At 33.4% G+C, this 16,247-nt stretch overlaps 1 protein-coding gene across 1 annotated transcript; it reads right to left on the reverse strand.

The window, feature by feature from the left end:
- Positions 1-14,225: 14,225 nt before the first annotated feature.
- Positions 14,226-15,779, reverse strand: LOC120074634 (U-box domain-containing protein 27). Its single transcript, XM_039027814.1, has one exon. The coding sequence runs from the start codon at positions 15,630-15,632 to the stop codon at positions 14,406-14,408; it is 1,227 nt and encodes a 408-aa protein (XP_038883742.1). The 5' UTR covers positions 15,633-15,779; the 3' UTR covers positions 14,226-14,405.
- Between the last annotated feature and the right edge of the window lie 468 nt (positions 15,780-16,247).

Raw genomic sequence — 16,247 nt, forward strand, 5'->3', positions numbered from 1 at the left:
TCAGAGCATGTCCATTAATGCTGTCGGCGATCAAGCTCTATAAATAGAAGCCACTGAGCAAAATTTCAATTGATCCAAGGTTTTCATCCAAGGTTCCCTACCTTCGGATGGATTCTTGTGATCCGTACTAATGCGTTAGAAGAAAGCTTGAGAGTTCATCTGCTTCATCCATTCTGAGTGACGACGGAGCCTTCGTCGGAGTTAGATCTCGAGAGAGTCAGCTCCACCGCCCTTCCATGGTAACACCGGCAGCCTTGAACACATCTGCTGGAAGCAAGACATTGCTTCCAGCTGGTCCTTTCATTTTCTCTTCTTTTCTAATATTGTATTGTATTACATTTTGGATTAAAAAATTAATGCATTTCTGTGTTTCCTTCGATTCCATCTCCATCTTTCTTTACTTAGCACCTTTAACATTCATTGTATCACTTAGTGAGACTGTTAGAGTATCACATACTTAATCATGCGGCATAGGAATATGAAGCATGTAGCAAACCACCGGTAGGTGTGCGTTGCGTGAGTATTGTGAAAAAACCTTATTTGCTTAGTGTGAAGCTGTAGCAACGCCTGTTTATAAACTAAATCTAAGTCTCGGGATAGCAGATTGGATCGCATAAGCAAGAATGGAGAACTTAGAAATAAGCTCTATTTGCTATTACACAGCATATGCACCCTACGAAGAGGATATTGCATGCGTCCAAGAAGTAGGATATGTGGTATGCGGTCATCCCGACATTTCACATATACATCGCATACATCCTAGAGTTAGGCTCAAGTGTGTGTAGCATGATCGCATAGCTTGCGTTGGCTGAGGTTTCTCTTGCGGTCAATCTTAAGGGTTACGATGAAGACATCCTCACATTTTATCTGTTTTCCATCCATTTACTACGCATCAACAGTTGTCGTGTTTCTACCTCTCATTCATACTTCTCATTACGTTGTCTGTTAGTTAGGAGTAGTAGTAATTTATAGCTTACACCCTTCCATCATTCTTTTATTCAATCGTTGCATACACATCACCACATAGCATTTAGTTACAAGTCCTTGAGTTCGACCTCGGATCACCCGAGAAACTTGTGTTCGCGTTATATTTGGCGTGAGCGAAAGAAAACTTGTGACGGAAATGCATGGTCATCGCATACATTCGTTAACGCATAGTTTCATTCCAACACATGACCATCGACGCATGAGAATCAACGCATACCTTAAGATATGCATCGCATATTGCGTCGCTCTAATTTTAGTCATCAAGTTTTGGCGTCGTTGTTGAGGACTTGGCAGTTAATTGTTTGTTAAGTTTTGTGTGTCTGCAGGCAACCTTTTTATCTTGGGAGTATTGTAGCTTGTGCGACCAAGTTGCAACCAATATTAAAGTGTAGGTAATGCGCCGAAAGCCAGTATTGACCCCAAGATAGGAGGGCAATCAATCGCATGAGCTAAAGGTAATTCTAAGCACAGGACAGCCGCATACTCCCAACAATTGCCAGAAGTTCCAATGGTCAGGGTAAGCTCTTTGACCAAAGCAGTTGAGAACAATCTCCTGCATGTAAGACTCTTTGCGGTGACAAAACTCCAATTTCTCCAAGGACGTCTTCTACTCTATCTTTACCTTGCTTTCTTAAGTTTAATTTATTTTTATTTTTATTTTATTGCTATTTTGGATATGCGGCTGCTTCCTTGGTTGTGGTGCCTTTACTCCTTGTAGGTGCGCCAATAATTCTCCTCGGTGCACAGTTACAATGGAAGAATTCCCTCCATTCTTCAATGCATGGCTTCGATCGCTGGATTCCAACGCATGATCACATGCGTTATTCCACCTAAGGTTCTTTCTTGTAATCCTTTATGCATTATTCTTTTGAAATTCTCCTTGTCTGATTGCGTTCTTTTGCGATGCATCTATGATGGTATGTATAATTCACCGCATCTGCTAACTAAGCATCGCAAGGCACTCCCTACTTTTAATAGCTTCTTCAATTTTTTAAAGTCTTAAGTTTTATATGCAAACCTTCACTCAAACATTGGTTACCGCAATCCTGTTAAGTTTATTTTTAGCTTTGCGGTGAGAACGCTGCCAACCTCTAAGTTTGGGGGTGGCAGCGGTCTCGAAGAATTACGTTCATTACATTGTGGTCATTTTAAAAAAAATGAGAATAACAACTCCACTGTCAATGCAATGGAGAAACCCATGTTGATAAGAGTTAAGTTGTGAAAGGCACTTACCCGTAGTTGATATCCGCATGACACACGTAGGGGCAAGCCAAAATGAAAGTAAGTCGCCAAGATCAATGCATAAGCGCAACTCTTCTATCGGGTGCAAGCCTAATTAAGCAAGACAAGAGTTGAGTTGAATATGGAACGCAACCGAAGTTGGATGCCTGCATGACACACGTGGAGGTAAGCCAAAACAAATAGCGTAACCAGGTTCAACACCGCATTCGAATAAGTCATCGCAAATTTTTGAAGTGTTTTGAACGAATGCATTCTCAAAAGCTAAATCCAAAGTTGTGATGAATGAATAAGAAGTTTTTGAGCAAAGGCTTGTCGGATTTAAACTTAGGAAAGATCTTTTTGAAGAAGCAGCCAAAGTGGAGAAGAGTATTGCGGCAATGGTTAAGGGTACGAGTAAATTATACTCTGAGAGGCTAGTCATCGCAAAGGAAAGCCAGAAGGTGAGTTAGAATTTCTTGAGTATAACGCATGCTTGAGGACAAGCATGATTCTAAGTTTGAGGTGTGATGACGGACAGAAATGCACGTCATCTTAGGCCTTTTATTTAGAATTATGAGGGCTGTTTAGCAGAATATGCGGCAATTATGTTAGGAATTCATGAGAAAATGAGTTTGCGTCGTTCAGCATTAAGAATTTCGGCTAACCCACTATTATGCATTATTATGCGTTGAATTGTATATCTTTGTAGCTAACACATGAATCGGACGCAGACACGGAAGCCGGGCTATCGCATAGACGACCGCATGTGGAGAACTTCTCCATCGCAAACGCGAACGCATAGGTGTTGCGGTAATCAACCGCATGCATCCATCGCATAGGAATTGTGATCGTCAAGCAATTGCGATCATCGTGTAGAAGTTGCGGTAACCAAGCGATTGCAGTCATTTCAAGATTGCGGCTATAAGATGATAACCATAATGGCAGGATTACCGTAAGGTTAGTGGAATGGAAGCATCAACACATATCTCGGGAAAATCAAAAGATGATGTTGATATTTCACCTACCACGTCGTTAGCAGCCGAAATTTAGAAAAGGACCAACGCGCTGCTAATGTCAAAATCAGAGCAGGTCCATTAATGTTGTCGGCGATAAAGCTCTATAAATAGAAGTCGCTGAGCTGAATTTCAATTGATCCAAGGTTTTCATCCAAGGTTCCCTACCTTCGGGTGGATCCTTGTGATCCAGACTAATGCGTTAAAAGAAAGCTTGAGAGTTCATCTGCTTCATCCATTCCGAGTGACGATCGAAGCCTTCGCCGGAGTTAGATCTCGAGAGAGTCAGCTCCACCGCCCTTCCATGGCACCACCGACAGCCTTGACACACATCCGTTGGAAGCAAGACATTGCTTCCAGCTGGTCCTTTCATTTTCTTTTCTTTTCTTATATTGTATTGTATTATATTTTGGATTAAAAAATTAATACATTGTGTGTTCAATGCATTTCTGTGTTTCCTTCAATTCCATCTCCATCTTTCTTTACTTAGCACCTTTAACATTCATTGCATCACTTAGTGAGACTTTTAGAGTATCGCATACTTAATCATGCGGCATAGGAAAATATGAAGCATGTAGCAAACCACCGGTAGGTGTGCGTTGCGTGAGTATTGTGAGAAAACCTTATTTGCTTAGTGTGAAGCTGTAGCAACGCCTGTCTATAGGCGGATGCAACGCTTGTCTATGAGTAAAGTCAACAACAACTAACTGCCCGGGAGGGTAAGTGGTTGGTCGCATTAAGCAATGTAAGCAAGTATTCACTAGAGATAGGAATAACCTTATATCAGCCAAGTTCATGCGGTTACCTTGTCATATGAATGCATCATTCATCATTTAGGCATACTTGGAAAAGTAGTCTAAAAACCAAATCTAAGTCTCGGGAGAGTGGATTGGATCGCATAAGTAAGAATGGGGAACTTAGGAATAAGCTTCGTTTTCTATTATATAGTGTATGCACCCTACGGAGAGGATATTGCATGTGTCCAAAAAGTAGGATACGGTGGTATGCAGTCATCCCGGCATTTCGCATATACATCGCATACGTCCTAGAGTTAGGCTCAAGTGTGTAGCATGATCGCATAGCTTGTGTTGGCTGAGGTTGCCCTTGCGGTCAATCTTAAGGGTTGCGATGAAGACATCCTCACATTTTATCTATTTTCCATCCATTTACTATGCATCAACAGTTGTCGTATCTCTACCTAGCAAGCCACTCCACTACTAGTTAGTACAGAGGCCAGATAGAAGGTGGCTCATCCATACTTCTCATTGCGTTGTCTGTTAGTTAGGCGTAGGAGTAGTTTATAGCTTACACCCCTCCATCATTCTTTTATTCAACTGTCGCATACACATCACCGTATAGCATTTAGTTACAAGTCCCTGAGTTCGACCTCGGATCACCCGAGAAACTTGCGTTAGCATTATACTTGGCGTGAGCGCAAGAAAACTTGTGACGGGAACGCATGGTCATCGGATACATTCGTTAACGCATAGTTTCATTCCAATGCATGACCGGCGACGCATGAGAATCAACGCATACCTTAAGACATGCATCGCATATTGCGTCCCTCTAATTTTAGTCATAAGTCTTTGATGGCTAATTTTCGTCATTAGTGAGCTAAACACCCCTATAAGGAGATGACTACCATAGATTATATCAACGACTTTTACTGACTCAATCTATGATGGTTACTAAAAATCATAGTAAATAAATCGAGAAGAAAGAAACACAATTTAAAAAAAAAAAACACACACACATAATTAATTAAAACACTTGCAATCCCCACAAGGATAATTACATAAATAATGTAGAGGAACAAGTAAAACAGAGTGATCCCAAAATGGAAACTAAAAACAATGGAATTGAAAAATACACGTAAACAAAGACTAGAGGTGGATGAATATAATGATAAGTGAAGATAGTATTAGTATGAAAGACATTACACGTGATCCATGAACTAAAAGAATCGATTCTTCCAAATTATAGACAATAATATATATCCGAGGAGGGTGTGGGGGCTGATGATGTGAAGGATGGATGATTGGCTCGGCCCCACACGCACAGATGCAAGGAGGGGCCTCTGCCTTTGCCTTTGCCTTTGCGTTTGAGGTCTTTAATTTTGTTAGTTTTTGGTTGAGGCATTTCATCGAACATCTTCAGGTCACGTGAGTTTGGACCAGCCTTTGTTTCTCCTTTTTTTTTTTTTTTCCTTTTCATTTCCTACTGTGGAAGTCATTGAATTGGGCAGCACTTCACTTCAACTTTATTTTTCTTTCACTTAATATAATTATAACTCCACCAACTTGGAAACCCCATAATGCTTTTTGGACCAACAAAACAACAACAAATCAAAAACCCACATCCTCCCCTTTTTTAAACATCAGAAACCCACATCCCCATGTAATGCAAATTAAATAAAAAAGAGATTATAAAGAGAGAAAAATAAAATGAATAAAAGGCTAAGTGGATGACCCATTTTCTTTGTCTAAGTGCCTAGGGGAACCATCACCTTCCATTTAATAATGTTGCATGTTGAAACCACTTTTTCAAGAAAGCTAAGAGGGAAAAAAAACAAAAAAAGGTATTATTATTAATTTTAAGAATAAAATAAATTTGAAAAAAAAAAAAAAAAACCAATGACCAAGTAAAAGAACTCATGTATGTAGAGAGACTATTAGAATCACTAATGAAAGTGATATTGAGAATATAGCAAAATGTTAATAAAACACTTTTAAAACTTATAATTAAGTCTGTAGCAATATCTTTAAAGAATTATAAATATAACAAAATCTATCAATGATAAACTCTTTCACTAATATACTCTATCATTGATAAAATTTGTAACTGAATCTATATTTTGTTATATCTGCAAAAGATTATCATATTTGTAACTACCCGAAAATCATAATTGCTAGTTATACTACCAATGTGCACATTTTTCTTGTGGCCCATTTGTAGCAACTCCAAAGTCAGGCCATAAAATCATCTTTTGAAAAGATGAGTTCTTTATTTTTTTCGTTTGAATTGATTTATGTCTAGTAATTTACTAAAAGTTAAATTACAAATTTAATCATTAATTCTTTAAAGTTGTGTTTCATAGTCAAGAGAATAGAGAGAGAGGTACAGCGGTGTATATTAGAAATTCAGCGACACTACAATGAGATTGAAAGCATCCTTAAATACTACAAATACTAAAATAGGTCAATCAACTTCTAAATATATAATAAACATAAATTAAATAATATAATATTAAATACTCTAACATCCCTTACAAACAAACATCGCGATTCAACGACTAAAATAACCAAATTAATAATTGGAGGAGTAGCCCTATCTATTTTATAATTATTTTTAGGTATTTTGATATTTTTCAATTTGAGATTCTTAATCATTAGGGCTAGGGGTGCAACAAAAAGCCAAAAAATTGAAAAACCAAATCAATCCAAATCGATCTAATGGTTTGGTTTGGTTTTTTAGTATAAAATTAGATATATTGGTTTGTATTTGGAGAAAATAAAAAAGTATTGGTTCATATCGGTTTTTCATTTGAAAAACCAATAAAAATCGAACCAAATCGGTGGTATATATATCCCCTTCAAAATAAACTCTAACATTAGGTATCTTTTAGTATTTTAATTATTATAGTTCATATATATTTGTTGTTTAGAGAATAAGACCAATTATTATTTTAAAAAATGCTAAGAAAAAACAAAATTGTCAAATTCCAATCTATAAGAAAAATGAATAGACCCAACTCTAATTTAAAATTAGCAAAAAGAACAAATTCAAAATAAAAGTAGAAAGAAAAATACCAAAAACTAGGAATCAAACCGATAATAAATCAAACTAAATAAAAATTAATCTATTGGTTTTGTTTCTTATTGGGCATAGGTTTGGATCTCTTCTTTGTAAAACTATTTGTTTGATTTGATCCTCGATTAGTTTTAAAACCAATAAAATCGAACTGATTATCACCTCTAAAACGTCCCGTTGAAGTTTAAAAAATATCTAATGAAACTCTATATTTTCCTCCATAACCACTAAATAATCCTCAACTCATTTGACATATTTTAAAATAAAACTTGAAAGGAAAAATATATAATATTTATGATCTTATAAGTTAAAAACAATTTGAATGTGTTTTCTTTATTTATGAACTTTAAAAAAGAAAAGTAAAACAATTTTGAATTAGGTTTTTTTTTTTTTTTATCAACACATGGAAGATCTTATACTTCCTTTTTCTTAAGATTGAGAATTAAAGAATGAATTACAAATGTATAAATGAGAAGAAGGGGTGTGCACTTTGAAGGGTCTAACTTCATTTCAAATCTTTTAATAAAAAAATATATATAAACTATGGGATTTATATTATATTGTAGAGAATGGAATGGTCAAAGCAGTAGTTTTTTTTTTTCTTTTCTTTTCTTTTTTTTTTTTTTTTTTTTTTTTTTTTTTTTTTTTTTGCTTTCCACCATTAACATATATATTTTTTTAAAACATTTCTTTTTTTGAGATGAAGATTCCAATCTTTTCTATTTTCTTCTTTAATTACTTTGTGGCTATCAAACAAATTAACAAAAAATTGATAGAGAAAGAAAGGTAATATTTACAGTCAGCAAAGCAACAAAACCATTATTTTGAGCAATTGCAATACCTCTCTCTTTCTCTATAGTAATTCTTTGGTACATTTACAACCCTCAATATATAAATATATCAAACCTTTTTTTTTTCTTTTAGAAAATATTATATCATATCTCCTTTCTAATTTTTAAAAATTCAAAATAGCCATTCTAGATTAAAAAGTTTTCTTCTATAATTGAATGACTCATATTTGACTACAGTGACGTAGATTACTTGTATATGTATGATTATAATAAAACATCAAATTTAATGCATAGTAATTTATCAAAATTGAAGTAGCTATCATATAAGATAGCCCAAAAGTTAATATGTCCAAATCCGAGTATCTTTTTGTGGAATATGATGTAAGATGGAGGCGTCTGACCAACTAAACTTGAAGAGTCGTTTTAATACAAACAATCTAGTGATACGACTTTGGAGTTTTAGAAGAGAATTATCATACGTTTATTACTAGAATTAATAGGGTAAGATAAAAGTGAAGAAGACTAGAATCTAGCGGGCATTTTTTAAAAAATTATTATTATATTATGCACACTTTAATTTTAGAACAAGAATTTATATACCCTACTTGATATATGATGCTCCTAAGAAGGAGGAGGGGTATAAGATGACCCTCCTTTGAAGATGAAAAGGAGGCAACAAGTATATTAAGTTAGACTTTGATTTTCACAAAAGGGAAATAGTGAGGTCCACAAAAAAATTTAAATAAAAAAAAAAAATCTCAACTTTGAGAACACAAAAAGAAGTGAAGAGTTGATTTAAGATGTTAATATTTTTTTGTTAGATTTGTAATCATAGAATTGAGGTTTGAAAATCATTAGCAATTACAAATAATAATGATATTATTAATAATTAAAAAAAAAAGGGTTAATTGAGAGAGTATAATATTTAATTTCAAAGGGGAAGGGGGAAAAACCCACTAAAAAGAGAGGAAAAGTGAGATTGACATCCACTAAAAAAATAGAGTAGAGAGAGATGTTTAGTGCATAGACAATATGAAATTGAAAGTTCATATAAATATGGATGAAGGAATAGCATGAAAAAATGAACAAGATTCCAAACATTTTATATTTGGGGCCAAAGGGGAAGGGGGAATTGGGAATCCACTAAGCCTTTGCATTGCATCACACCACAATACTCAAAATCTATTTTAGGCAGAAATTTTGTTTGGTTTGATCCCTATCATTCTCAATTGGATGCTTGATTGGACTCCCTATACCATGGGATAATGGAGAAAAAAAAAATACTAAACTCATTTTCATTTTAAGATTGAATTTTTTACTTTATTCAAAAACATGGTAGCTACTATTCAACCAAATTCTCAAATGAAATCTAACCCAAAAAATACTTTAAAAAAAGATAATGGTTTTAAATGACAAAACTACTAGAATTTTTTTCGAATATAGCAAAATGATATTGTCTATTAACTGACAGCAATAATTGTTTATAGAAATTTTATTGTATTTAAAAGTATTTTTCAACCGTTTACTATATTTGAAAATAGTCCTTAAAAATAATTTTTTTTTTTTTTTTCCTTCTAGTTTTTCCTTCATCATTGGTAGATATTTTTTCTAAGCTAAAGTTTGGTCACTAAAAGTATATTTAAGACATTAATATATGGCCACATAGGTTGCTAACAATATCTAATTTGAAAAGGGAGAAAACAAATAGAAGAAAAATATTTATTATAAAGAAAATAAAAAGAAAGCAATATCACACCATTTATAAAGAAAAAAAATTAAAGGTGTTTTTTCTTTTAAAGAGAAAAAAATGGTGAGGAGGGGAAAATGTTGCATTCAAGAGAGTGAGAAGCTCCTATCACACTCAACTATGTTTCTTTACACACCCACCATTTTCAAGTGGACATACATATGTAACTTTCTCTCAACCAATTGCTTTTTTTTTTTTTTTTTTTAAAGTTGATTTTAAAATTTGATTATTTAAAAAAAAAAAACTAAAGAGTTATGATGATAAGTATTTTTAATTATTTTTTTTTCGAGAAACTTCTCTATACAAATTAACAATGCTATGTTTATATCTATTTATGGTGATGGTCAAATATAACTTAATTACATGTTAAGGATAGAATTAAGGGAAAATATTAAAACAAATGCATATTTAATTAACGATGTTATGTTCACATCTATTTCAAATGGTGGGAGTCAAATATAACTTAATTATATATTAAGGATAGAAATAAGGGAGAACCCTAAAACAATTACATAATTGGGAAACAGGGAAAAAAAACAGTTTGATTTGATTTGTTTTGTTTTGATAAATGTTTGTATGTTATTTCTTGGATTATATATACATAGCATTGACATGTGTAGGCATCTCCTATGTCATTGTCTCTTTCTTCATGTTGGAGAGCATAATTTTCTATTGATTTGAGAGGGAGAAAACCATTTTCATTAGATTTGGAGAGAGAGAACCCTCTCTTCTTCAATTTTTTTTTTAAATATCTGATGAGAAATATCCAAATGATCTCTGGGTCGAAATACGTGTCTTAATAAAACATCTAACATCTTGATCGAAGATATATACTTTTAAAGAAAAATTACTTTTTTAGTCCTTAGATTATGCGTTTAGTTTACATTTGGTCTCAAGTTTCAAAATATTACACACACGTTTTGTAACCATTTGGTTTTTTGTTTTTTAAAATTAAGTTTATAGACATTACTTCCACCTTTAAATTTCTTTATTTATCATCTACTTTTTACAAATGGTTTTAACAAAGCCAAGTTTTGAAAACTAAAAAAATTAACTTTTAAAAACTTGTTTTTGTTTTTGAAATTGGACTAAGAATTCAAAAATTGTACTCAAGAAAAATGCAAATCACTGTAAGAAATGGAGAGAAAATAGGCTTAGTTTTCAAAAATCAAACACAAAAAACGAAATGGTTACCAAACGGGCTTTAGTTCTTAAGTTTTGAGTTTGGTTTCAATTTACTCTCTAGATTTCAAGATATTACAATTTTACTCTTAAACTTGAATTTTGTTTCAATTTTATCCGGTTTACACTTTCAACCTTAATTTTTCTCTAGATACTCATTTTTCTTCTTTAGCGTTATTATTTTTTTATAATTAATTTTAATAATTTTTTAAAAAAATATAATTTATTTAATCTCATTTTTTCTCATCACTATCAAAATTAAATTTAAAATTTCACTTACAGCTTTTAATATTAAAGTAGTGTTGAACAGATAGAAAAAGAAGAGTTGGAAAAATATAATTATTTTTAAAACATGTATAAACGTTTTAAAATATATATTTATTAAAGTATAAGTTTAATTCTTTAATGTTATTTGTGTATTTAAATAGTCAACTTCGGTGTAATTCAACTTATATAAGATATATATTGATCTTGATCAAAATGTGAGAGGTTTGAATTTCTCTATTCCAAATTATTTTACTTAAATAAATATTCCATCATACACTTGGAATCTACACGAAATGAACTTGCTGGGTACAATCGTTAACCTACCACGTTAACATTTAAATTACAAAATCAACCAGAATAACTGATGAGAAATTGAAGTTTTTAAATTAAAAATAAATAGATACAATGATAAAAACTTAAAAACCTTGATATAAAGTCATAAATCATTTGTTTAAAATATTAAAAATATCATTGTTGGACAAAGTTCATTCCTAAATACTATGAGATTAAAATTCTTAAAACAATGGTGATTTATCTTTGGGTTGGAGAGCATCTCAACAATCCTTAACTCGAATTTCTTAGTTGAATCAGATTGTTTAGAAGTGATCAACCTACTAAATAATGTCGTTATAGATATTTTTTTGGGATGTTGATATGGAACTTATCTCTTCTCTTATATACATAGATATCATAATGTGTCGGCACACTCGCTAACAACCAAGACTTTGGAGGAACAGTAGTCTTCCTTTCTTACTACTATAATCTTATATTTTATCGGTTTTTGTTCTAGAAAAAGTAAATATATATATATTATAACTTTGAAAATATCATTTGTTCAAATTTTTGGAATTTCACGATTATTGAGCTTAAATAGAAAAAGAAAACATATAATCACACCATTAGAGGTATGGAAATTTAAACGATTATACATGTTTTAAGTAATTAAATAACGCTTGTGCGGGGGAGCGGAGGTTTGATGATTGGAAGGGCATATGCAACTATATATTGACCAAATCTTTCAATTTTTAGTTTTCTATTCACTTATTTTCTTTTTTACGTTATGTTTCCAACAAAACTCTTAATTATTATTTTTTATAATTAAAAAACTACTTTTTATCCCCATACTTATCTAAATTAAATCAGAATATAAATTTGACACACAAAATCAATAAAATATTAAAATATATATACTTTCAAAAATTTCTTCAAACGCATATTGTTCCGTCAAGTTTATTATCCATATTTTAATCTTTAGACCAAACTTAGAGGCTTAATAAATTTCCTTTTAGAGAGAAAAAAAAAAAAAAAAAAACTTAGGAGAATACACTAATTAACTTCTTAGGTACCTGAGAATGATTTTTAAGTACAAACAAGTAATTAGTATTTACCGTTATATACTAACATTAACATAATTGTGTTGGTTTATTTTTAGTTAAATTATAAGTTTAGTTACTAAACTTTTGAGATGGAACTTGAATTGATGTTTTAATTTTTAAAATTATTTGAAATTTTCTTAAAACTTTAAATCTATTTAACATAAAATGCAAATTTAGAATTTTAATAGACATAAACTATGTATATCTAGTAGATCAATTAATCTACATAAATTCTGAGTTTAAAATAGGCTTATAAAATACAAATAATGTCAATAAACTATCGGGTATAATATCCTATGGGAACACTAAACCCACGGAAGCAAATCCCTCAAGATAGTTTGACTAAAAGGACACTCAAAAAATAAATGGTTCATAGACTCAACACTGTTAGTACACAAAACACGGACAGTAGGGATATCAACACACCACCAGTTAACATGGTCATATGTCTGCAATCTATTTCGAATAGCAAGCCAGGAAATGAAAGCACATGTCTAGGAATATTCTCCGTAAACCAAAGGAAGTTAGCTCAAGGCACCACATGATGCCTAGGACCAAATGACTTATAAGCACTAGCGACTAAGAAAACACCAGAACAACAAGGGAGCCATGAACTTGCACAAAAAGGTCTAGTAGATCCGTAGATGAAGAAGGTCAGTCCCAAGTTCCATCAGGATAAAGGAAATCACTCACCTTAGCATGAAGAGAGCTACCAGCATCCAGGATAACGATATTACTAAATTGTTGAAGGATGAAGTCCCTTTCTAACCAAGGATCATACCCAAGCAACCTTTGCATCCTTTAACACTATTTACTATCCCACTCCATAGAAAAGAGTGAAGCAAACGATCAAAATCTTGGATAATTTTAGCAGGCAAAACAAACATACTAGCCAATAAACTTGAAAACTTTGAACAACATACTAAATAAGATGTAACTAACCAACATAAGACAAATCCCTAACAGACTAGCTCCTCACAGAGGTAATAACTCTCTCAATCATCATACGACAACTCCTTACATGAGGGAAATGACTATTTAACTTCTTAGGTACCCTAGAGAAGATTTTTAAGTACAAAAAACAATTAAAAAAAATAGTACAAACATTATATCAATTGAGCTATGTTCATTTTTGTTACAAAAAGTAATTAATATTTACTATTATACACTAACATTAGCATAATTTAGAAGTGAATTGTGTTCGTTTGTTATTATTATTATTATTATTTTGTTAAACTTTTGAAACTTCAAACTTTTTTTTTCCCTCTTTGAATTTTTACAATTATTTGAAAATTTCCTAAAACCTATTAAAATTCTAGACATAAGTTTAACGCAAATAGAAAATTTAGAATTTAACTAGACACAAAATTTAAATTTATATTTAAAAGATCATGACCAAATTTGTAATTTAATAGTCAAATTTTTTCTAATTCTAGTTCATATATTTTTAAATGTCCAATTTTAATATCTGACATTTAGTCCTTGCTATTTACTATTTTGTTGGTGATGTTTTTCAAAAAGAAAAAACTTCCATTATCTATTAACATTTTCCATATAAATTTAAAATTTGGAAACATGTGTAACGTTGTATTTCCTTGTATAAAAAATATATTATTATTACTTAAAGCAACGAAAATTAGACATTTTAAATTTTGAAGGACAACTAAAATGAACCATCGCCAAAATTGTATTTTTACCTAATTTAATATTTTTTGGTTATTGAAATAATAATAATAATAATAATGATAATAATGATAATAATGATAATAATAAACGCCCAAAAAATGAACTAACTCCGACGAGGCTTACACGAAAATGCAAGGACAGAAGGGAAGTTGAAAATGGAATCATTTTGTTTGTATTCACTGACAAAATTTCTTTGATTTACAGAACAGAAAAAGAGTAAAATCTCTCCCCAGAGATCTCCATAATAACTTACAGAGAGAAATCGAAATGGTTGGGAATGGAAGAAGAAGATGATGATGATGAAGATGAACAAAGCAAATCGGTTTTAACAGGGCATGATATGCGTAGTTTTTGTATCGTAACTCGATAGGCACGATTTTGAATTGATCCGAAAAATCTTCAACAAATCTCTCGCCATCTGCCGCACCGGCGCCGAACAATTGCTCTGCATTAACAGCAAAATCTTCGTCAATCCGTTCGCCTTCGTCAACGCCTCCCCCGCCTTCTCGTCTCTGAACAGATAACAAACGCTCCACAGCGTCGTCACCGCATGCTCCGTCGCCGTATTCGATACCTTCAGCACCTTCTGTACTATCGCCGCTACGCATACTGAGTCCTCTCCGATCTCTGTTCTTCCTTCTCTCACCGTTGACGCCGTTTCCAGTACTTTCAGAACCTTCTCCGTCATCGAAATGCTTGAACTCGAGTTCGATTCCGAGAGAAGCTTCGTTACCGATTTTATCACTCCGAGTTGAACTAATTTGATTTTGATCCGTTTTGGCATTGAAATTGAAATTAAGCATGATAGAACGGATTCGATTAGGGTTGTATCGTTCTCAGAATTGATTAATTTCAGTAATTCTTGCATCAATCCATCCGTTTCCGCGATTACGATCTTCGCTTCGGCATCGATTGCGAGATATTCCAACAGATTAGCGGAACAGATTTTTAATTCGACGGTTGCTTTCCGCAAAATCAGAAGCAGAGATGAAATACAATTACGATCGCTCTTCAACATCGTCTTCACAAACCGTTCCTTATCCTCTATCTCACTCCGAATCAAATGCAACAACCTCACCGTTTGCTCAACCAAAACACCGCCATCGACATTGCCAAGAAGATCGACAAGTACCGACACGAGGCCGTCAATTCCACAGAGAAGCCTCCGATTCTCCACCGACTCGGAAGCGAAAGAGACCAGCCGTGGAAGAGTATCAGCGCGTGATTGATCGTCCTCCATACGGTTGACAAGACGGAGAACTTGATCGGAGGAGAGAGAAGAGTCGGAAACAGGGGAGTGGAGGCGTTGGCGAAGGGAATCGGACCAAATCTGAATGAGGCGGTGGAGATTGTGGTTGGGGACGAATTCCTTGGTTTGAAGAACCTGCATGGTGGCCGGACAAGTGTTGTTTCCATTATCAAGCCATTTCTGGATACTGGAACGATCGTAAGTCACTCCGGTACATAAACTTACAGGGGATTTCATGACGTCTAGCGAGATCGGACACCTGAAATCGTTCGGAATTGTAATACATAAGTCATCTCTCACCATCTTCCGTCAAACTAACCACCGCTTCCCCCACCACCGCCGCCACCACCGCCGGAGAGAAGAATCTGAAAGAGAAAAAAATCGTCGGACGAGGGAGAGAGAGAGAAAGAAGAGAGTGAGTCGCAGACGTTAGGACAGAGGTGGGTTTGAGTTTAAAGGAAGAGAGAGAAAGAGTCAAAGGTACTGTGACGTCAGCTTTTTTATTTTTTAAAACAAAAAAATTCTTTTTCATTTTTTAAATAAATAAATAACGAAATAAATATTCGAGTAGGAAGTCGGAGAAGAGAGTTTGGTCCATGGTCAATGAAGTGGATGTATTTTAATTTGAAATGGTTTATGGTTGAATCAGGACCGTTAAAATGAACGGAGGAGATTGAAGAAGAAGATGGGGTACACGTGGGATCGGAGGTGGGGGGACCACCCAGCAAGGAGGAGGTTTTTCTGCCCGATTGTATACGGCGGGGACCACCGTAAGGTTCTGTTGGTCGGTCCGATTACCTCATTTTCCCTTTTTCTTTACTTTAATCTCACGGCCTATAAATTAAATAAATATCATTTCTTTTCTTTTCTTCTTCTTCTTCTTCTTCTTCTTTTCTTTAAAAAAACTAATTATAATTA

The sequence above is a fragment of the Benincasa hispida genome, chromosome 3 (assembly GCF_009727055.1).
Source record: "Benincasa hispida cultivar B227 chromosome 3, ASM972705v1, whole genome shotgun sequence".
Classification (NCBI taxonomy): Eukaryota; Viridiplantae; Streptophyta; class Magnoliopsida; order Cucurbitales; family Cucurbitaceae; genus Benincasa; species Benincasa hispida.

What these genes read in the sequence shown, in the direction of transcription:
- LOC120074634 (XM_039027814.1), bottom strand. Translation starts at nt 15,632, where the DNA reads ATGGTGAGAGATGACTTATGTATTACAATTCCGAACGATTTCAGGTGT.